General features: G+C 45.7%; 1 protein-coding gene across 1 annotated transcript in view; it reads right to left on the bottom strand.

Moving 5' to 3' along the window:
* Window positions 1-21,555, bottom strand: part of CHD6 (chromodomain helicase DNA binding protein 6) — a 172,467-nt gene that overhangs the window by 46,166 nt on the left and 104,746 nt on the right. Inside the window, exons 19-24 of the mRNA XM_027078281.1 lie at window positions 10,227-10,391; window positions 8,780-8,959; window positions 7,640-7,750; window positions 5,806-6,008; window positions 4,529-4,728; window positions 3,460-3,619 (exon numbers count right to left, since the gene is read on the bottom strand). Coding sequence (XP_026934082.1) covers window positions 3,460-3,619; window positions 4,529-4,728; window positions 5,806-6,008; window positions 7,640-7,750; window positions 8,780-8,959; window positions 10,227-10,391 — 1,019 coding nt within the window. The remainder of the gene's footprint in view (window positions 1-3,459; window positions 3,620-4,528; window positions 4,729-5,805; window positions 6,009-7,639; window positions 7,751-8,779; window positions 8,960-10,226; window positions 10,392-21,555) is intronic.

The following is a 21,555-nucleotide window of genomic DNA, read 5'->3' as shown; positions in this document are numbered from 1 at the left end:
AAACAGGGGCGCTGGAGTGGGAGGAAAACTTACTTTTGACAAAAAATATTAGTTAACACGTGTATGTATTACCTATTCAAAAGGTGTTTAAATAACGAGGGGTTGAGGCCTCTAAAAAAACATAGTTTCTTAGATCTGGGTTGGAAGCGCCACTGTGGGCTTAAGTTGTAGGTGGCAACATAAAAGCTCAAACTCTTAGATGGGAAAGAACCCTTACTTTTCTGCCATACCATTCCTTACCTCAGCTGTCAATCAACTCAATTTCGAGATGTTTTTTCAAAGCTCAGAGAATGAGAACTCTAAGAATTTGCAATCGTCCCTGATCCTTCTGCCTAGCTGGCAGTAGCTGACGGCCTCCTTAGCAAGAACTGGAAAGAGGCTGTCTTAGGTATAGGATTCCTGCCCGCCTGGATCTACCTCAATCAGAGGAAGGCTTCCAGAAGACGTAAGATACAGCTGTGTCTGTATCTCCAAAAAGAGGCAAAGGTGTTGACATCGGGCAGTATCTGCGGCACAGGAGAACAGAACTGAAAGCCAGTAGTATTCACCTATACTGCAAATGAGAAGTAAATCAACTCAGAGGACGGACAGACAACTCCTCTTAGAGAGCCACTTCCTCGCAGGCTGAGATGATAACCCCAGGTGGCATCTGACCTCACAGGGAAGGAGATCTGGAGCTGGTCTGTGACACCCTTCACTTCAGCCAAACAAAACCTATTAAAACTTTTGGCTGGCGGTATTCCCTTTTCTTTCATTTCTTTCTTCTTCTAGGAAACTATTCTCTTGGTATGAAATATACTTCCAGAAAGTACATTTTGCATAAATGTACAGCTCGATGAATTTCCACATACCAAACGCACATGTGTATCCAATATCCAGATCAGGAAGCAGAACATCCCCGGAAGGCCCCCCCGGTAGGCCCTTCTGGTCGCTATACCCACTCTGAACACACAGTCACTGTCCTGACTTCTTAGAGCTTAGATTCGAAGCAGCTGCTTTTTAACCTTTTGAAGTTCTTTTGATAACAACTTCACGCCCCTAAATACTACATGTACTACTAATTACGCAAATGCTTTGAGTACTCACTATCTGTCAGCATGTATCAGCTCACTTAATCTTCATAACGATGCTGAGGTAGGAACTATTATCCTTATTTTTAAAATAATTCACCTGCAGGTAAGTAATGGGGCCAGGATTCAAATCCAGGCAGTCCTGACCCCAGAACCTTTCTTGATATTGGGTGATATCACATGTGATATTGGGGTGGCAGTAAATTTGCTAATTAACAGAGCCCACAATTCTAGAAGCTCACAGTCCAGTTATGCTAAAGAAACTCTGCCTGTTCTCTGGTGCACCTCAGGACAGAACCAGGACCCAAGATCAAAGGGTGGAAGATTCAAGGAAGCGGATTTTAGATTCAATATACAGAAGGACAATTAATTAGAATCATCTGGTAATTAAATGAGTACTGCTGAGAAGTGGTAAACTCCCATCACTAGGAAGGCTCGAGCAGAGGCTGGAGGAGTCCCTGTTGGGACACTGCCCACAGAATCCCCACGCTGTGTGGGAGGAGCTGCAAGACCCCTGCCGGCTCTGAATCTCTTGGCTGCTGAGCCAGGACTAAAGAGGACAGTACTCTCCGTCAGATTCAGATGAATAAACAGCAGTCAGCTTCTTCAAACCCAGAGAAGTGCTTTACTGCATTATTCTTTGATTCTCGGGGTAAGGCCCGCACTCAGGAAAGACCTTGGGGCTGGTGGTTAGAAATGTTAAGGAATTCCTCAAAGGTCACAGTTAGTTCGGCTCAACATCTGTGATCATCTGTGCGGGTGTCAAGCGAAGTTCTATGTTAATCTCTCCAGCTGGGGATGCGAGAGCCAAATGTTGCTGCTATGACTTAATAAGGCAAAACCCGAGTCCTTCGTGCTGCTCTTCATCGTTTACTGAATAGATTCTGATTCTGTCATGGCTACAAGCACCGCCATTCTCCAGCCTACGAGGCTGACGGCCACAGAGTTACCTGCTTTCTGTATTCCTCGTCACACGTGATGGATTCTTCTTCAGTCACAGCTCTCGTATTTGACCCTTTCTCCCCAATTCTACAGTCAGCACCCTAATCTAGGTCATCACGATCAATACTTAGTATTATGACAGAACTCTCCTAGTTGGCCATTCAGCTCCAGGTAAACACCTACTCCATCTTGCAAATTGTTACCGGATTAATTTTTCTCCCCCAGTATCACTTTTTATCATGTCTCACTTGTTCAAGAAATATGGTTGCTTAGTACTTACAACAGACTCCTCAGTGAGCCTGCCATACCAGGTCTCCCATCAAGGAGCCCTCGTCCCTGCCAGCTTCCTTTCTGCTCCCTCACAGTGACTCTGATCCAGTCAGTGAACATGCCGTTGGGTCCTGCCCCAGCCAGGCTCTGCTATCAGCAGCAAGTGCCCTTTAAGTCTTGTCTTGAGACCTACTGCCCCAGAGAGCTTGTACCTTTGTGTTCAGTAGTTTTTATTACAGTATTGGGCATGAGACCTACCTTCAAATATTTGGAGGGATCAAAGGACAGGGTTAGACTTCAGCAGTAAAGGAAAAATAACCACAACCCAACAACTACAGAACCATTAGGTTGATGCTACAGGGAGGAAGAAAAGACCTAGCAAAACATCTTGATTTACAGGATAATACACTCTTTATAACCAGAGGTGTGCAAGCTGAGGCCTTCTCACTGCCTACCAGGAATACTGAGGAGGTAAGTCTTGCCTGGCCTAGGAAGCTGGGCTAGATGGTTGCCAAGGGTCCTTTTACTTCTAACAGATACACTGTACAGCGATGCAAGTACCCACATGCAAACCTGTCATTGTTTCGTGGCTGGGTGCCCTAACTCCCCCAAACTAAACTTCACAAGAACAGTTTCATTTTCTATCACTTTCTCCTTTATTTCCGCCTGCCCCACCCCAGCTCTTAGCCTCGGGATATAAAGAATACTATCTCAAATGAATGTCCACCAAACACCGGGAGGCCATGAATGTCAAAGCAAATCTGAAGAGGAAGCAACCTGGCAAGCGGGTACGGCTTAGAGCGGTGGCCACCAAGGCCAGTCTTCTGCTCTCCCTGATGTGCCCTCAGGGGTGGAGGGAGGGAGAGGAAAAGGAGAGTGAGCAGTGAAATCACCAGCGTCCTCCGTGGATTTTGAGAGTCAGGTCAGAAGATCCTGTACGAACTGCTCTGGTAAGAGAGGCCGGGTTCCGGGGGAGAAAAGGGATGATTAAAGGAGGTAGAGAGGCTTCAGTGCGACTGAACCCTGACCCAGTTTCGAGCACACAGCCTATCCGCCTTTCCAGACCTTGCACGGTGGTACAGGGGCATCAAGTGGCCTCCCACAGCCCTGTGGGGGGTCCCAGGAAGCCGTGCTGTCAGAGCGGAGCTGCCACCAGGGGTGAGGGGGGCACACTCACTTGTTGCAGTGCTGTTTGAGGTGCTTCTTGTAGCCATCATCGTGCAAGACCACCTCGGGGTTGCAGGTGGCCAGCCAGTCTGCGTTCTTTAACTCCGGGAGCAGCAGCTGGTTCTTCGTTTTCTTCCCCTTCCTCCCTCTGGGGACTGGAGCGGACAACCCTGAGACAGAAAGGTACGGAACATGAGCCGAGACGGCTTAAACGCAGCTGTCGGAACAGAGCTGGGCTAGGGTGGCAAAGAGGCAGCCAGGCTATGCACGGTGGCCCTGGACGACAGGCCCCACTCCTCCATCCCCCAGGCAGGGATGGCGAGGAGACAGCCGGTCCCCTACTTAGTAACCCCTAGGACCATTCAGTCAGGCAGCAAGAATCTACCGAGTGTCCTGCAGGATCAAGAAAGGTGTAGCAGGGCTTCCCTGGTGGCGCAGTGGTTGAGAGTCCGCCTGCTGATGCAGGGGACACGGGTTCGTGCCCCAGTCCGGGAAGATCCCACATGCTGCCGAGAGGCCGGGCCCGTGAGCCATGGCTGCTGAGCCTGCGCTTCCGGAGCCTGTGCTCTGCCCAGTGGGAGAGGCCACAACAGTGAGAGGCCCGCGTACCGCAAAAAAAAAAAAAGAAAGGTGTAGCAGAACCTGTGCCCGTGGGGACCTCACAGCCTAGCCGGGGAAAAGGAATGCTCGGTCTGAGACGTGAAGGTGAGCTGTGTCTCAGCACAGGGAAGGAGCAGTACAACGAAACGCACAGACAGAGGTGGAACTGAGGCAGGGCACGCTGTGTGAGTCCCCATATCAGAGAAGGAACCCCTGTGACACCCAGGTTAGTGGGCAGGACCGGCACGTGGGGAACTTCAAGAGGGCCCACCTGCACTTAAACAAAATATCACAGCTAACACTGGATGATTCTGAGGGAGAATGGACGTGGAAAACACCAGCATCCTTTCCCACAGGTAGCCTTCTGGAAATACACCGAGGAAGAGATGTGCCCAAAGCACGGCAACACGGGCCCACATGGGAGGAGAGAGGGAACCACAGGGGTCTGCTTCTCGGCTACGGCCCGTGCCACCCCTCACCTGAGTGGTTCTGGAGGGTCTGGGCCTGCCCATCTTTGGTAGGCGTGATCAGTTCCCAAATGAAACTCTTGATCTTCTCGTCCCCCTTGTAGTGCTTGACACAGTACACCAGCAGGGCCCGGCAAATCATCTCCATGTCCTTCTCGTTCAGATGCCACTTGAATCGTCCATGGGTCAGAATGTCCTTCCACCGGCCCCAGCTGAGAGTGGAAATACAGAATGGTGTTAGAGGGCGGAAGGGCCACGCATGCCTTCAACATTGCAGGACAAACAGGAGCCGAGTGCTTCTCGACCCCTGCTGGGCTTCCTGATCACCCTGAGGGCTTTGTCCTGAAAGACCTTCGAGGATCACATACTGTAGCACACCAAATGTCACTGAGGTGACCTGGACACTGGACACAGAGAGCTTCATACGACCACTAGAATGTTAAGAAGGGAGGGATGAAAATATCTGGAGCAAGGAATAAGTCTGGAATTAAAACAGAGTCCAGGACTTCCCTGGTGGCACAGTGGTTAAGAATCCACCTGCCAATGCAGGGGACATGGGTTCAATCCCCGGTCCAGGAAGATCCCACGTGCTGCGGAGCAACTAAACGCGTGCGCCACAACTACAGAGCCTGCGCTCTAGAGCCCGCGAGCCACAACTACTGAGCCCACGTGCCACAACTACTGAAGTCCGTGCGCCTACAGCCCGTGCTCCACAACAAGAGAAGCCACCGCAATGAGAAGCCCGCGCACTGCAATGAAGAGTAGCCCCCACTTGCTGCAACTAGAGAAAGCCCGCGCGCAGCAACGAAGACCCAATGCAGCCAAAAACAAATAAAAATAAATAAATCTATTAAAAAAATTATTAAAAAACCCAACTGACTCCAGCTGCAGTATTTGAAAGCAATGGTGAGCTCCCAGAAGCTAAACCCTCTACTTCTACCAGAGCCAGAGCCCTGCATGAATCATGCCTTAACTCTAACATCTGCTACACTGATTCCTTATATGTCCTTGGGGGAAAAAGGCAGGAAATCAGTACCAGGCAGTAAATTAGTACCAGAGCTCTGCCGTGACAAGCATATGAGAAAATCACGGCCCGTCTACAACATGGCAGCAGAGTGCAGTGACTGAGCGGGGCCACGGGCAGAAGGCACAGCTCCCTCTTCTGCCAACAGACCCTCCATCAGCCCAGACCCCAGAGGTGAGTGGAGAGACACACTGGACAAATCTCAGGGACTGAACCAAAGAGGGGAAAACAACAACAAGAACAAACAGGTGAAGCCAATACCCACCCAAAGATGAGCAGGTTCTTCTCCACCCGGAAGCACTCGGCTCGGAGGTAGCGTCTGGTTTTGTCATTGAGGCGCCTGGACCTCGTGGGCCTCTCATCAGAGTCACTGTCCAACTCTGAAAACTCCATGAGCTCATCCTCCTCAAAAGAGTTGTAGTGTTTGGTCTGCTTCCTCACGCGCGGGCGGTCGATCACTAAGCTTTCCTGGAAACAAGAGAGGACTGCTGGGGAGAAAGCCCCCTTCACTCTCCCTGTATCACAATGCAGATCCTGCTGCTGTTCCTCAGGACACATTTGGGAAAGAACCACCCCCATCTCGTCCTCCAGCAGGAAAGCCTCTTCCCAGCACACCTGCCGTGTCCACGACTAGCAGAGGGGACACTCTGGGACTTGATGAAGTTGGTGTGTCCCTCCGCCCCCAGTGCTGGCCGCCCCCATCTGCTGGTTTTGCAGTCTAACAGGGGCCTGGGCAGGCGAGGCCCCCCAGCGCCAGAGTGGCCTCCTGTTCTTGCCAAGAAGGGTGGGAGTGGTGCACCCCAGCTATTGTGCCCGGCATGCGGAGGCCGCCTGTGCTCTGGAGACAGGAGGAGTCAGAGAGTTCCATCTGCTCAGCAACTTTTGGAAGACGAACACAAGTTACTGCCACTTCATTCTGCCTTCCACTGGTGCCACTAACCTTTTGTCTTTCATGGAAAAGATAACCTCTAGCTCAGGAAACTCACCCATTCTGGCGGCTCCCTTGGCCAAGACCATCACTTCTCTGGTCTCCATCACTTCATGCTTCTCGCCCCTCCCCCCATGCCTCTTCCCAAAGCTCAGCTAAGCTCCTGCATACTGTCTCAGGGCAAGAGCTTTTTCTTCCCCCTCTTGCCCACTGTCCTGCACACAGAGTACTCCCTGACTGTGACATTGTTAAACACTATAAACAGGTTATTAAGGGGACTGCAGAATCCTCCTACCAGGAGAAAAGAGGTTGGATGAAGCAACCTCTGGCGATCCTACGGAAGAATAGTTAAGGCTGGACGCTGGTTACTGAATCAGCTAGATGTAAGCAGGGACAGTCTCCTGGGTCTGTGAGTCCATGAGAGTTCAACACTCACCCAAGAAGACAGGCAGAAAGTGATGTGTGCTCATCCCTGAGGGAGGTAACTGGGTCAGAGATGGAGGGAGGGGAAACTAACACGTATGGGCTGCCTCACATGGGCTGGGCAGCCACCTTCACAATGTTATCTCTAACTCTGCCAAGTGGGCGTCACCACCTCCTTTGTTCACATGTCCTTTTTCACTCTCTCAGTGAGGTCAGTTCCCCTGCCCAAAGACATACAGCTGGTCAGTGGCAGAGCCAGTATTCAAACTCTGGTTTTATTCCAAGGCCATTCTCTTTCTCATGTTCAGAAATAGGAAAATTCAAGATACTGAAAAGAATGGAGGTGAACCCAACAAACTTTTCTTCACCATGCTTTTTTCCTCTAATGTTCGTCGGAGGTAAAGTTCCTTGCATAGGAAGTGTTGAAATAGAGGAAAACGGTCACATGCCAAGGATAGGATTTTGGCTTGGGTCAGAGGGCTGATCTTGACCTGTCTGGCCAGTTCCAGTTCTAATTGTTTTTATCGAATTTCCTGGACACCCAGCAGACTGTATGCCCCATTAGGTCACTTTAAAGATAACATTTCTCAAGCTCTATGTGCCAGGCATGTTTTAAGTGGGTTACATACAGCACCTTATTTAAGAACTAAGGCTTAGGAGTAAATAATGATTTGAGCTGGTAAGAATTTACGGTCCCATAAGACACCAGTGAAATGTTCAATGAAATAAAATATTCTCAGTGCTGTACCTTCTCACTCTTTGCTTCAGTGTCCAGTTCAGCTATTTTAGCCCATTTCTGCCAAAAGTTTGGGTCATCTAAGGAAATATCCGTTCTGTTTCCTGAAGCCACAAAGCTAGCCTGTGAAGAAGAAAGAGCCAATAAACTGTACTTGAACACAAATTGTAAAACACCTGTGTGATCTCAAATGCACCAGAGACTCAAGAATATTCTCCATCCGCATTCAAAATCAAAACCCCTAACAGAGCTGCCAAAATGAAAGTGAAAATCTTGAAGCTATTGTTTTAAAATTTTATTTTAAAGGTGGGGTGAGGATATTACAATTTCAACCTACAGGATCATTTTTTATAACTTAAACTCGGAAGCAGGAGGACAACCCCTGGGAGATGATGGCAACGTATGTCCAGTTGCCCGTGAAACGGCTGATTCTTAAAACTTCCCTGGATATAGATTTTCTTTCAGTTCACCAATCCCCAGGTTTCCACTTTGGGCAAGGCCCTGGCTGGGCCATATGAGGTGTACAGAGATGAGCTATGCCTCTAAAGCACAAAATGTCCCTGAAAAAGCCCTTCCCCCATAAGCCACCAAACAGGTGATTTGATCACACAGGTCATGAAGCTCACAGAACCTACGGTGAGAGAACCTGAGAGTGATCTGACAAGTGGTCTGGTTAGTTGAGTTCTAAATCCAGCGACCTGATGGGCAGAGGAAAAAGGCACCTAGACTAGAAGCTGGGAATCTTGAATAAAATCTCTTGTCTCATGAAATGAACAAAGTACGTGTTCACTGGAATTTCAACTCCCAGATCAAGGAGTGCTCTCCAAGGGACTCGGGATGACCATTCAAGGGTTCTGGAGCAGTCTCCGTGAATAGTGAAGAAGGCAAACTGCAAACCCAAGTGTCTATCCTGCCCACGGAAGATCAGCTCCAAGGATTCAGAGTGGTGATTTCTTTTCTAGATTGTGACCCATTATTCAAAGCCTCTCTAAGAACCTGCATCTTCAGGGTGGCACACAGAACAGTTGTGTAGCCAGACCATTTCAACGGTTTGCATTTAGACAAACAGAAGCCGGGCTAATGAGGGTCAAAGAATAAAGACTCTTCTTTCCACTGCCACCCCACGTGGACTCTGCGGAGAGGGCCTTATACCTTGGCAAAAGTGGATCCTTTCCCTTCAGACTGGATGGTGATGGTGTGGGTTCTCCTCTGCAGAATCTGGTCTATGTCTTCTTCACAGAACTTGGAGCCTTCGTCTTCCTCATCCATTAAGGCACCATAAGCACCTTTCCGGAGCAAGTCCTCTACCTCCATTTTTGAAAGCTGCTGTACCTGGACAGGTCACCAAAGGCTACTCACAAAGTGGGAAATGCACAGGAGAAAAACAGCCTGAAATCTGACCTTCATGATTCAGCACCCAGTTCCTCCACTAATTGCACATGTCAGAAGACTAAAGACACAAGATTTAGAAAATGAAAACCCAGATAGACACTCAAGAGAATGATGGGGAGGGCAGGCAGACAATCCTCCAGGGAGCTCTGGAATAAAACCCAGCACACGACCCAGTGGCCCTAACATTCCTCAGGATGCTGGTTATTATCAAGTGTCACAAACCATTAAAACTATGCACCACTGAAGAGAATATATTTCATGTTTATTTTATGTTTTAGTTTGAGTCTGTATCTTTAAAAACCTCCAGATGTACCAAATGAGCTAAAGAATAATGAGTTATTCATTATTAAATAAATACAACAGTATTGGAAATGATGTCATTTCTTAACTAAAGAAAGGATCCCATGCCAAGTGTTATCTTCTCAACTGCTTGTTGAAAACAGGAAATGGGAGTTCAAAACACCCTTTCCTGGTTCTAATTAAGAATCTGGTTCTCTTTATATCAATCACAGGAGGGAATTCCATGACTCCCAGCACTGGTAACTTGAAGTATTAAACTTAGCAACATACGCATAGCTAAGAGGATGTAGAACATCTGGACTAAAGACAACTCAGAAGGGCCAGAGATTAAGGAGATATTCGGCTTTGTTTGCCTAGACTTTAATACAATTCAAGAATCTTAGCAGCAATTTTTATCCCCTCTAGAGGGGAAAAGAAGATTGTATTAACTGCCATAGTTCAAGCTGATCCTTCATTCATTCATTTTTTCATTGATCATCATGCATTGAATGTCTTTAACATGCCAAGTACTGTTAGGGGTGCCGGGTAAGATAAAATAGCTCACCTTCAGGGAGCTCGAAGTCTGTAGTATGAGATAAAAAGCATGGTGATAATTTAGAGTTAAGCGTTAAGATCTACTGATTTCCAACAGGCAATGTGTAAAACTCTATTTACTGAAATGTTACTGCATGTTGGGCAATCCTACCACCCAACTGCTCCTACAGATTCCTTTACTCATCTATAAAATGCAGAGACCTGAACCTGAATTACCCTCTATTGCAGGGAATTACCCATTAAAGATGTGCGGCCTGACTCAATTTAGTGAAAGGGAACCTTAAAATGGCTGTAGGAATGAAGAATTCAGAGAGGCCCTGGGCTGCATGATAAATTCTTCTCTAGGCTCGAAAGCAGGTACCAGCATACTCACTCCATTCGTGCTGCCTTTTCGGTTGATGTCCTGAAGGACAGCCTTGTCCAGACCCAGCTTCAGGCTGGCCTTGTCAAACATTTCCCGCTCGTAGGAGTTCCGTGTAATGAGGCGATACACCTTCACGGCTTTACTCTGGCCTATCCGGTGACATCGGGCCTGAGCCTGGGAAGGAAGGAGGGTCACACACATTGTGTCACCAGACAGAACGGAAGCAGCCCAAGGAACGGGGAAATGCTTATATTCCACGTGGGGAGAGTGGCTGGCTCTCACAGTTACGAGTCATGGGACTGATTCTGGAATAGAATTCACCCAGATGCCAGCTACCCCTTCAAGAGCACCCATTTCATTGCCCGTTATTTACTGAGTGACTGCTGTATGCTGGGACAAAGTGATGAGAAGGACCTGGCTTCCTACCCTCCCTAGCCTGTGGTCTGAGTGCAGGCACTCATTCCCAGGATGCTGTCTTGCTCTCTGGGGAAATGTCTCACCCAGAGCAAGCAGCACCACTCTTTAAGTTTTCTCATTTTAATACAGAAATTTTCATAGACGAAAGTAGAGAAAAGTATAAGGACCTCTTATGGTCAACTCTTGCTTCATCTCTGCTATGCCTCTACCCTCCAAGATTACTATGAAGCAAACCCTTGGCATCATATTGATTCATCCTCACATATTCCATTTCTAAACATAAGGACTCTTGTAAAATGTATTACCATCGCTATACTTCAAAAAATTAATACTAAGTACTAACTATCTAGTGTTCCAATTTCCCTGCTCATCTCATAATATTTCTTTAAGTTTGATTGTTTGCATCAGGATCCCAATAAAGCCCATGCAGTGTAACTGGCTGATATATCTCTGCCTTTGATCTCTCCTATTCTTCCAAATGCCAGTTACTTGTTGAAGAGACCAGGTATCTGTCCTACAGTTTCTCACAGTCTATATTCTGCCGCCTGCACTTTGGCTGTGTCACTGAATGGATTCCTCCGTTCCCTTTATTTCCTCTAAACTGGAGTTATACCTTGAGACTTGATCAGGTTAAGATTTTACCTTTGGCAAGTGTAATCCATAGTTGGTGTATAAATTTCCATCAAAAGGTACATGATGTCTGGTTGTCTTTCTTTTGAATTGATGATCATTGCCTAGATCCATGATTTCATTAGCGGTTACAATTCCCCTCATCAATTTTTTGGTTACCCTGATGTACAGTTCATATAGGAGAGACAAGCTAAATGTCTGATTCTTTCTCTTTATTTAATCAGTTTCCAAATGAACACCCTCCAAAAGTGACTAATGAAGAGTTTTATAATTAGTTTCTTAAGGAATACAATGCAAGTATGCATTTAAGTAATATCTGTGCTATTTTTTACTGCATTGCTGTTTTATTTTTTTAATAAAATTTATTTATTTATTTGTTTGTTTATTTATTTATTTATGGCTGCGTTGGGTCTTAGTTGCTGTGTGCAGGCGTTCTCTAGTTGTGGCGAGCGGGGCTACTCTTCATTGCAGTGTGCAGGCTTCTCATCGTGGTGGCTTCTCTTTGTTGCAGAGCACGGGCTCTAGGCACACAGGCTTCAGTAGTCGTGGCATGCAGGCTCAGTAGTTGTGGCTCTCGGGTTCTAGAGCACAGGCTCAGTAGTTGTGGCACACGGGTTTAGTTGCTCCGTGGCATGTGGTATCTTCCCAGACCAGGGCTCAAACCTGTGTCTCCTGCATTGGCAGGTGGATTCTTAACCACTGCACCACCAGGGAAGTCCCTGTTTCTTAATGCTATTCAAATACGGCCTATGGAAAACTCCTCAAGTTGGCTCCTGAGTTCTTTCTTCTTTTTTTTTGTGGTACGCGGGCCTCTCACTGTTGTGGCCTCTCCCGTTGTGGAGCGCAGGCTCAGCGGCCATGGCTCACGGGCCCAGCCGCTTCGCGGCATGTGGGATCTTCCTGGACCGGGGCACGAACCCGCGTCCCCTGCATCGGCAGGCGGACTCTCAACCACTGCGCCACCAGGGAAGCCCGCTCCTGAGTTCTTTTGACATGATTCAGTCAAATATGGAAAGGAGGAAAACTATGAAAAATTCTGGTATTATATTTGGAGGTGTCAGTATGAACTCACAGTTAGGGGTGTGTGTGTGTGTGTGTGTGTGTGTGAATATACACATAGATAAAGAAAAAGATATGGATATGTCTGTATTTATATTTGTATGTTATATCAAAGGCCAGCAGTATCTAACAGCTCCCTTGCTTTCTGGTATGACAACATGTTCCATGCTCCCACTGTATATTTCCTGCCCAAACCTGGATTCAGTCATTTTTTCAAGTAGTCCAAGAGCTTCTTTCAGTGGGAAGTGGCAGTAGAGACAACAGTCTGCATGCTCTAGGGACGCTCCCTGCCACTAGGTTGGTCATTGTTCCTGGGCCTACTCAGTGGGTAAAAGCAGAAGCGTTTGTGTGTGTGTAGTGTATACGATCACGGGCACACATAAGACAAATTACATCATGAAATCATACTGATATTTTCATTCAAATTTGGGACTACGGGGTTTTAACTTCATTAACTATACATCTGTATTGCTTTTTAACCATGTTGAAAAGCTCAGTTCTTAACCATGCCAATATCATTACTCATCTGATTTATCCCGCAAATACATGAAATATCAGAAAAACGGTATCATCATGATCACCACCGAAACATAACTACTGAAAACAATGTAAGGTTTACTGCCCTCCCACACTGGGATATATCCCACCAAGAATGTACGAACTCCAGTGTTTTAAATTTTAAATACACACTGGGGCTTCCCTGGTGGCACAGTGGATAAGAATCTGCCTGCCAATGCAGGAGACACAGGTTCGATCCCTGGTCCGGGAAGATCCCACATGCTGCGGAGCAACTAAGCCCGTGCACCACAACTACTGAGCCTGCGCTCTAGAGCCTGTGAGCCATAACTACTGAAGCCCGTGTGCTTAGAGCCCGTGCACCACAATGAAGAGAAGCCCCCGCTCGCCACAACTAGAGAAAGCCCGCGCACAGCAACTAAGACCCAACACAGCCAAAAATAAATAAATTTATTAAAAAAATAAAAAATAAAAAAAAAATACACACTGGCAGATAAGTTTCTTTTTCACAGTGGCAGGATCAGCACTTTCTGTGTAATCTAGGACTGAGCAAATGTGTAAATATACTGAGGGTAACAGGAGCCAGGGTTTTCATTGCTGAAGAAGGAAGTTACAAATATGGAAAGAAGAAAAACTAGAACAACTCTGTGGCATTAGAATGGATTTGGAGGTATCAGTATTAACTCATGGTTAGATGTGCACATATGTGTATAAAACCACACAAAGACATGAATGTGTGTGCATCTGTTTACGTAGACACATGCATGTATATACACACATATACATATGAATGCATGTTATGTATATATATTCCCTGTGTGTGTATGTATGTAGTCTAGCTGTGTCCACTGAGAGGGCCTAGAAGAAATGGCATCCCAGTAGCAAAGAACATAACGAACCCTCAGATCTTGGTTTCTAAACTCCATTCTCCATAACAAGAGAGAACAAGGCATGTTAGAGAAATGATTAATTCCAGGGCCAGGGTAGTCAAAGTACAGGATGAGCCTGAAACATATCACTGTGCCAGAATATAAGGAAGTACTCAAAGAATGATGGAGACGCATCAAAATAACACCTGAAACCTACGAGGCTTCCGCTGGTTAGGTCCAGGACTATCTGAACATCAAAGTAAATATCGTATGGAATATAACCCACTGAATAAAAGAAGAACCCATGAGTACATACTGACATAAATAAACTAATGGGAGAAAAGGGAAAACTCTTCCTCAGAGTAGAAAGTAACTAAAAAATGTAGAATGACTGTTAGAAAATCACCACTTTGCAACCATAACAGTGATGGCTGATCCAGGCAAAAATAATCAAAGGAAACTAAAACCAGTGGGTGAAACTTTGATGAGGAACAGGATATTTACATAGTCTCAAAGCTTCTCTCCAAAGCTACTTAGTAATTTCAAAGGGAAAAATAGCAACTTCATAGTAGAGAAATCCGGCAGACGCCACTAACTAAGCTCAAAGTACTTATTATCAACAAATGGACATCATGTTCCTCTCGACATGACACACTGAGAAGACATATCACTTCGAGGTATCACTAAACCTGAACTCAATCCTGAGGAAATACAGACACAAAATAAGGGCCTATCTATAAGATATCTAGCCTGTACCCTTCAAAGACATCAAGGTCGTGAAAGGAAAAGAAAGATCAAGGCACTGACCCATTAAAGGAGACATGAGAACTAAACAAAGTGGGTGATCCTAGTTTGGATCTTGGGGGACTAACAACTATAAAGAATGTTGAAAGAAATGATAAAATTTGAATATGAACTATGGATTAGAGATACTATTCTTATTTCTTTATTCTGAGAACTGAACCCTGGTTATATAAGAGAACGTCCTTGCACTTAGGAAATACACACTAAGGCACTCAGGGGACAACTTACTCTCAGATGGTTCAGACAAAAAGTGGCGTGTGTGTGCGTGCACACACGTGTGTAGGTCTCTATGTACTCAGAGAGACAGGAGAGAGTTAGGGCAGAAATGATAAAGTAAATGAGGCAAAATGTTAGCAGTTGGTGAATCTGGATAAAGGGTATATTGGAGCTGCAAACTGAAATTATAACACAATGAAGATACTGAAAAATGAAATACAAACATTTGAGCATAACTCTTGGGGTTATGCTGTCCATATCATATAGAGCTAGGTTCAACTGTTTCATTTCGCTTTTGAATTTTAGGGATTGATTTTTCCCACATTAATTTAACCACAATGAAGGGAGTGGGAAAGAAAAAAAACTAAACCAAGTAACCTTGGAAATTGGTATTTTGATTGTATACTTTAAGACCAATGACCTAAAAAACACTTTAGTCCAATATTACGCACAAGTAAATTTTTTTGTAGAATATGGGTTAGTAATTCTGAAACTACTTTATGCATATACGAAGATCGAACAAATGAGTAAATGTACTGTGTTATGACAATGAGACCAGGCTTCTCACAGCCAGAGAAAGGAGTTATGAATTCGGAAGAGTGCAGAAGGCTAGAAGGAATCCTGTGATGTTGGACTGGAATCAGAAATCTCACTACAGATGGATAGACAGGGAATAAATACAGAGGTGTGGTACCAGCGCTTGTGTCAGTATGCACATCTGTATTTCCTAGCTCTGTCTGCTCAGAGTCTAGAACCAGTAACACTCCAGTGGCAACGGGCACACCTAGTAGCCAGACCTTGGTTTCTAAATGCCATTCTCAACTAAAAGGAACCAGGGAGCCTTGGAGGAACAGTCAGTTCCATGGATATGGCAGGAAAAATATAACATGAACCTGAGTGTCTTGTGGTGCCAGAAAATAAGAAGTGCTCACAAACTGACAGGAGCATGTCTAAAGGACAGAGGAGCCAACCTGAAGGGCCTCCTAATGACCAAATCTGGACGGCAAAATAAACAGTGCGAGTAGTGCATTATAACCTATAACGTAAAATCGATATCCAGGAATCCATACCAATACAAATACATAAAGAAATGGGGGGCAAAGGACAGCTGTTCTTTACAGTAGGACTCCAATTCCTACTGTAGAAGGAATGACTGAAATAGAAAATTACCGTTTGCCAAACACCATCGTAATAATTACTGAAGGCAAGAACCACTGATGAGTGCTAAAATTAATAGGCAAAAGTATGACAGGAAACAGGATATTTATAGCATCTCAAAATATCTCCTCCCAACATACTGACTACGTTTCAGGATAAAAATAGTAACTTTACAGTGGAGAGACCTGGCAGACACCACCTCAACCAAGTAATCAAGGTTAACATCACAAGTAATAAGACATATCGACATCATGTACCCCCTGAGAAGGATATAACATCACTTCTATGATATTCTTGCCAAAAATACATAACCTCAAATCTGATCATGAGAGAAACATCAGGCAAACACAAAGTGAGAAACACTTCTACAAAGCGGCTGGTCAGTATCCTTCCAAAGTGTCAAGGTCACGAAAGCTAAGGAAAGACAGGAGATGTCACAGATTGGAGGTGGCTAAGGAGTTGTAACTTCTAAAGGAGATGTGAAACCCTGAATTGGATCCCAGACCAGAAAAAAGAACACCGATAGAAAAATGAAGGAATTTGAACAGGGTCTATAGATCAGAGCACTGTATTGATATTAATTTCCTGGTTTCGATAATTACACTATGGTTATACAGAATGTTAACATGAAGGGAAGCGGGGCAAAGGATCCTAGAACTCTGCACTGTTTTGCACCTTTTTTAAAGTTTAAAATGATTTCAGAATAGAAAGTTTTTAAAGTTTTGTTTTATAACGCTATAAAACACTTAGGATGGTTCCAAAGTCAAATATGCAAAAAGGCATATTCAGAAAAACTAGCTTCTATCCGCCACTTCCCTGTTCCCTCACCGCCTCCCCCCAGGAGGCAACCATTTAAAATCTTTCCATGGCGGGGAGACGTGACAGACAGACAGACAGACAGACAGCCTTTTTAGATAAATGCTAGCATACCATACATACTTTTTCCACCTTATTTTTTTTCACCCAACAATATATCCAGGAGATGGCTCCATAGCGGTATGTAGAGATATTCCTCATTCTTTTATCAAAGCTGAACATACCGTTTTAGGCAGCAAGTCTCCTACTGATGGACAACTAAGTTCTTTTGTTTTTGGCTATTACAACTAGTTGCCACACCTTCTTTTACTATCTTTAGTGATTGTAAATCTTCATTATTAGGAGAAAATCTGATGGATAGCTCTGGTAAATGAAGGAAGTGATCAAGGTAAATAATATGGTTTGTGGAAACTGTAAGGCAGTAATAATATGTGCTCATTAAGTACTGACACTGATTTTCTTTGTTTTGGCTTACCTGGTGTTGAGGGCAAATTACAAGAGGGAGTTTAAGAAATATTCTGAGCAAAGGTCTAATAGAGGAGAGCTACAGACATCACTAATTTACTACCTTCTTGGAATCCATATCCCCATTTGTCCTCAATACCAGAACCCTGACTCTTATACAAGGGCAGCGATGTATTCAACTGAAACCATCTCCAGCCTCCCAGGGCTGGCGAGGTAATACAGTTCTGGACAATGAGATGTAACAGCAGTCTATCAGGGATATCTGGAAAAGTTCTGCTCTCTTGAAAAAAGTGTCACACCTTCCTTCCTTATTTTTCCTACCTGGTGTCTGAAGTATCCATCTTGGAAGCAAGAGCGTGTGAACCACACTCACTGAGGATGGGGGAGCAGAGAGACAGAAGGGACCTGGGACTCTCATGTCACCATGAAGCCACCTCACTAGTCCTGGGATACCCATGTCTGGAAAACAAACCTCTGCTGGGGCTGGGGGTGGGCAGGGGGCACTGTCACAAGCAGCTAGATGGTACCAGGAGATAAACACATTCTCTACCAAGACGACTTACCTGAAGGATAGCAGGATGAGTCCTGCCACATTTAAGAGACTCGCCATTTTACAGTCAAATCTCATATATTCCTTATTTTCCTTTTCAGAACTCACACACACAAAAATGTGGTAAAGAGAAACACTGAGAACTAAGTCAACAACTGAGGTGAAGCGCAAACAAAACACACCAGCAAAGGTATAAACATAGAACCCTTGGAGCTAGACCACCAGTAGGAGGCAGTGGTGCTACCCCTTGTCCCCACGGCCCTCCATCCCAGGGGAAATTACAGAGCTCCAATGCTCTCCTGCATGATTTGTAGGCACCTAGTTTGTTCTGTACTTTTTAACACATTTGAGGTGAACAAAAGCCTACAAGAAACAAGTAGTCAGGTTCAGAAAAATTTTAAACAGACACAGATCCCAATGACTGTGATGGGTAGAAAGGCGGAGTCTCCAAACAGTGACAGATTTCCAACTGATTCCAGCCCTCAATTCACTGTTGTCAGGTGCAAGTCCAGAACCTTACACCACGTCTTTACAATCACGTGAAAATTAAATAGCTGGTACAAAGAACCAACATAATGTTGATTCCTCTCTTGATCCTTATATTACTCTTTCAAATTATTAGTTCTATTACATTTTAAAGGTACATTTTCTTTAATACTTTGAAATACTATTTGTACCTGAATGAAAATCTACATCATCAGAGAGGTTAAAAAATCACCTATAGTCCCACAAGAACCCAGCCACGTCTAGCATGCTGGGACACTTCCCCAGTTCATTTTCTACACATGAGTATTTTATTTCACGTCCAGCAATTTTACATTTCTCCTGGCACACAGAAAGTCTGTATCCGCTGGCCACCTACTCATCAGAAGAGGAATCAGGGGCTCTCAGTGCAGTATGGATCAGTGGGCACTGACTGGGAAGCTGCCCTCCCTCAACTATCTCCTTTGCAGGCCTACTTTGGAATCTGAAATTTCCAGCTCCAGATTTATCCTTTGGGGAGAGGTATCAACCCCTCTGAAAATGTAAACACCTCTGGGAAAGAACGCCGATAATTGCTCATTGCACTGTTATTTCCACTGCGTGGTTCAAAAGCCCTGAGCACTTTTCCTTCCCCAGGGCCTGGCCTGGTGTGTAGGGCTCAATAAATGTGTCATAAGTCAGTCAAGACCTGGCTGAGAATAGGAAGCAAGGAGAGGCAAGTTAACAGCATGGGAAAAGGGAGTTTTGGGCAGCAGAAAAAAGGAGCAGGGAGTGAGAAAGAGAGGACACTGAAAAGAGAGGCAGGAGAGTACTTAAAAGAAACTTGACTCACTTTATTTGGGACTGACGCTGTACTGTAAGCACCTGTCCCACCTGCCTCAGGTGCACCACCGACGCTCACCCCACTCTAAGTCGTCACACTTCTTGTTCCCTCTGTCTGGAACATTCTTCCTACTGATTTTATAACTTAAGATCCCCGTCCCCATCATTTAGGTCTCTGCTCAGATGTCACCTTTTTTGAAGAAGCCTTCCTACACCACCCTCTACATCAGGGCGTCCAATCCCCATTATTCTTATCCTGTTTCATTTCTTCGTAATAAGTATCGCTATCTGGGACTATCTTACTTATTTTTCCTTGTTTTTTTGCCTGCCTGCTCCACTAAAATGAAAGCTTCATGAGAGCACACACACCATGGGTCTCGGTCACTGCTGTGTCTCCAACACTTTAAACGGTGCCCGGCACATTCCAGTGTTCAACAAACATAACAAACATTCACTGAACGCCTGGACCATGTAATGAAGCACTCACAAAGCCTTACTTTCTCCCAGCGAGGAAAAGTAAACTAAATAGAGTTTAGTCGTCCAAGTGCAGGCATACATTCTACCAAGCAAGAGGCGGTGCCAGCGATATGATGGCGGCAGAGGGAGTGGCAAAGGGAACCGGCACCTCTGCTTTCTTGGGGCGGAGTGTCAAGCCCCTGGCTCCTCAGGCTGGATTCCCTCCTCCCTTCCACAATCCTCGGCACAGGCAGGAGCCGCATTACCCTGTGGTTGTGCTCTCGGCTAGGACACCTGCGCCCAGGCTTCCTGAATTCTCCCTTCGGGGACAACCTTATCCACAGGAAGGACGGGACCTGTGCCGTGCTACCACTGTCACCTTGTGGCCTCTGCAAGGGTGGCACGGTACCTTGCTTTTCCCACAGGCCCACTCAGCCCTCAGAGCTGGCAGCAGTGAGAAGAGGTAAAGAGAAGAAGTAAAGAAACCAGTTTTTCACTGCTCTTTTCCCTTCTCAGGCTACGGTAAGCACCCTTTGCCATTTTTTGAACTCAGGGGTTACAGGTACTATAGAAAACCTACACAAAACCTGCTGCAGCTGACGTACCAGGACTGAATCACAGCTGTCCCTCCTGGGTGAAGGCACAGTTTGATTTTTCACACACACTGATGCTAACACAGACATGTTCAAGGTTTGAGAGAGGGTGTGGCATTTACTTGATCCTCTAGATAAGACCTCCCTAATAAAGGGAGCTAAAAATTGATTTACTAGAACGTACTGTCCTGGAACCTAAGGACCCTGTGCCTTCACTTGTCTGGAAAGGGGAGCAGAAGGATTTGGGAAGGGCTGATGGAGTAGACACGAGAGCAGGAGCCCTAGTTCTCTGTCCTCATATTTCCGGGAGGGAATGTCGGCTCCCAGGTAGGAACACAACAGTCTCTTTCACCTCCTTCCTCTCTACTCCAAAGGAATGACTGATCTCATCAGTGAAACGGGAGATCCGGTCCGAGCTCCTATAGACTCACCCCCCACATCCCCTGCGGAGGGCAGAGTCCCCCCTCTGTCACTGCAGGCATACGAGGACAGCCTCTGCTCTGCAGGTGGCTGCCAGCAGTTCTCAGTGGGCAAGGTTAACTGTGGGATGAGGGTGCACGAGTGCAGGAGTCCTCGGAAGTCTAAGTCTGGCTACAGGTCAAGCTATACCATCTAATCCACCATCACAATTTATTAAAGCTGATGCTTTGATCCTTTGCACTCCTGGGTCTATTTCTTAACTGGTTCTTTTGGAGGCAAAAGGGAGAGAAATACAATTTACTGGACTCCTCAGACTCTAACGAGACCAAAGGAAACAGGATGACATCCAATGTCATCTGATTTATGAACACCTAGGTTTTAAAAACATACATATTTCTCTAGCAAGTCCTAAGCCTCTAATTCTACCCCCAAAGCACAGGAAACCCCAGCCAAAAGACCAGAAGGCTGAATGAATGAACTTTTAATAATAACAAAAAAGCACCAGAAAAGGTAACTCTGCTCTCTGACTTCCAGCTGAGTTTTCAGACAGTGCAGCTCTGTTTCCACAGCCATGGAAGCTGGCTTGTCTGCAGGCTTGCCTCAGGGACTGGGCTGAGCCCAGCCTCTCCCTAAGCAGGTTGGCTTCCCTGTCAAGGCTCGAAGGGGGTCTGCCTAGGGGTCGAGAAGCAGTGTCCTGGCACTGTCACTGCTTCCCCATGTTGTCCCGACTCCGGATAAGCACGGACTGCACCACATCTGTCCAGGCTGTTTGAGACCAGAGTGAACACTTACATGTTCTACCATCTGAACTTGACCTCCGGAGCTATGCTAAAATTCCACTAGGGTAGAGGGTAAGACCACGCTCATAATGGGACTCTCTTTTCGTGGCCCTGATGTTTATATCAGGTAGCATGTGCTTCAATCCACTCACAGATGAATGTTCTATGCCAAGCCCATTTCTAAAGGAAATACGATCATCTTGTATCAGAGTAGGAATTGTGGTTCTTCAATAACCATGAAGAACTAAAGATGACTGAAAGCTTTCACTCATTTACAAAAAGTAT

Source organism: Aethalodelphis obliquidens, unplaced genomic scaffold (genome assembly GCF_003676395.1).
Source record: "Aethalodelphis obliquidens isolate GAN/ISIS:26980383/991018 unplaced genomic scaffold, ASM367639v1 scaffold42, whole genome shotgun sequence".
Classification (NCBI taxonomy): Eukaryota; Metazoa; Chordata; class Mammalia; order Artiodactyla; family Delphinidae; genus Aethalodelphis; species Aethalodelphis obliquidens.
The sequence above is the reverse complement of the archived record's forward strand: the minus strand, read 5'-3'. Positions and strand labels throughout refer to the sequence as shown.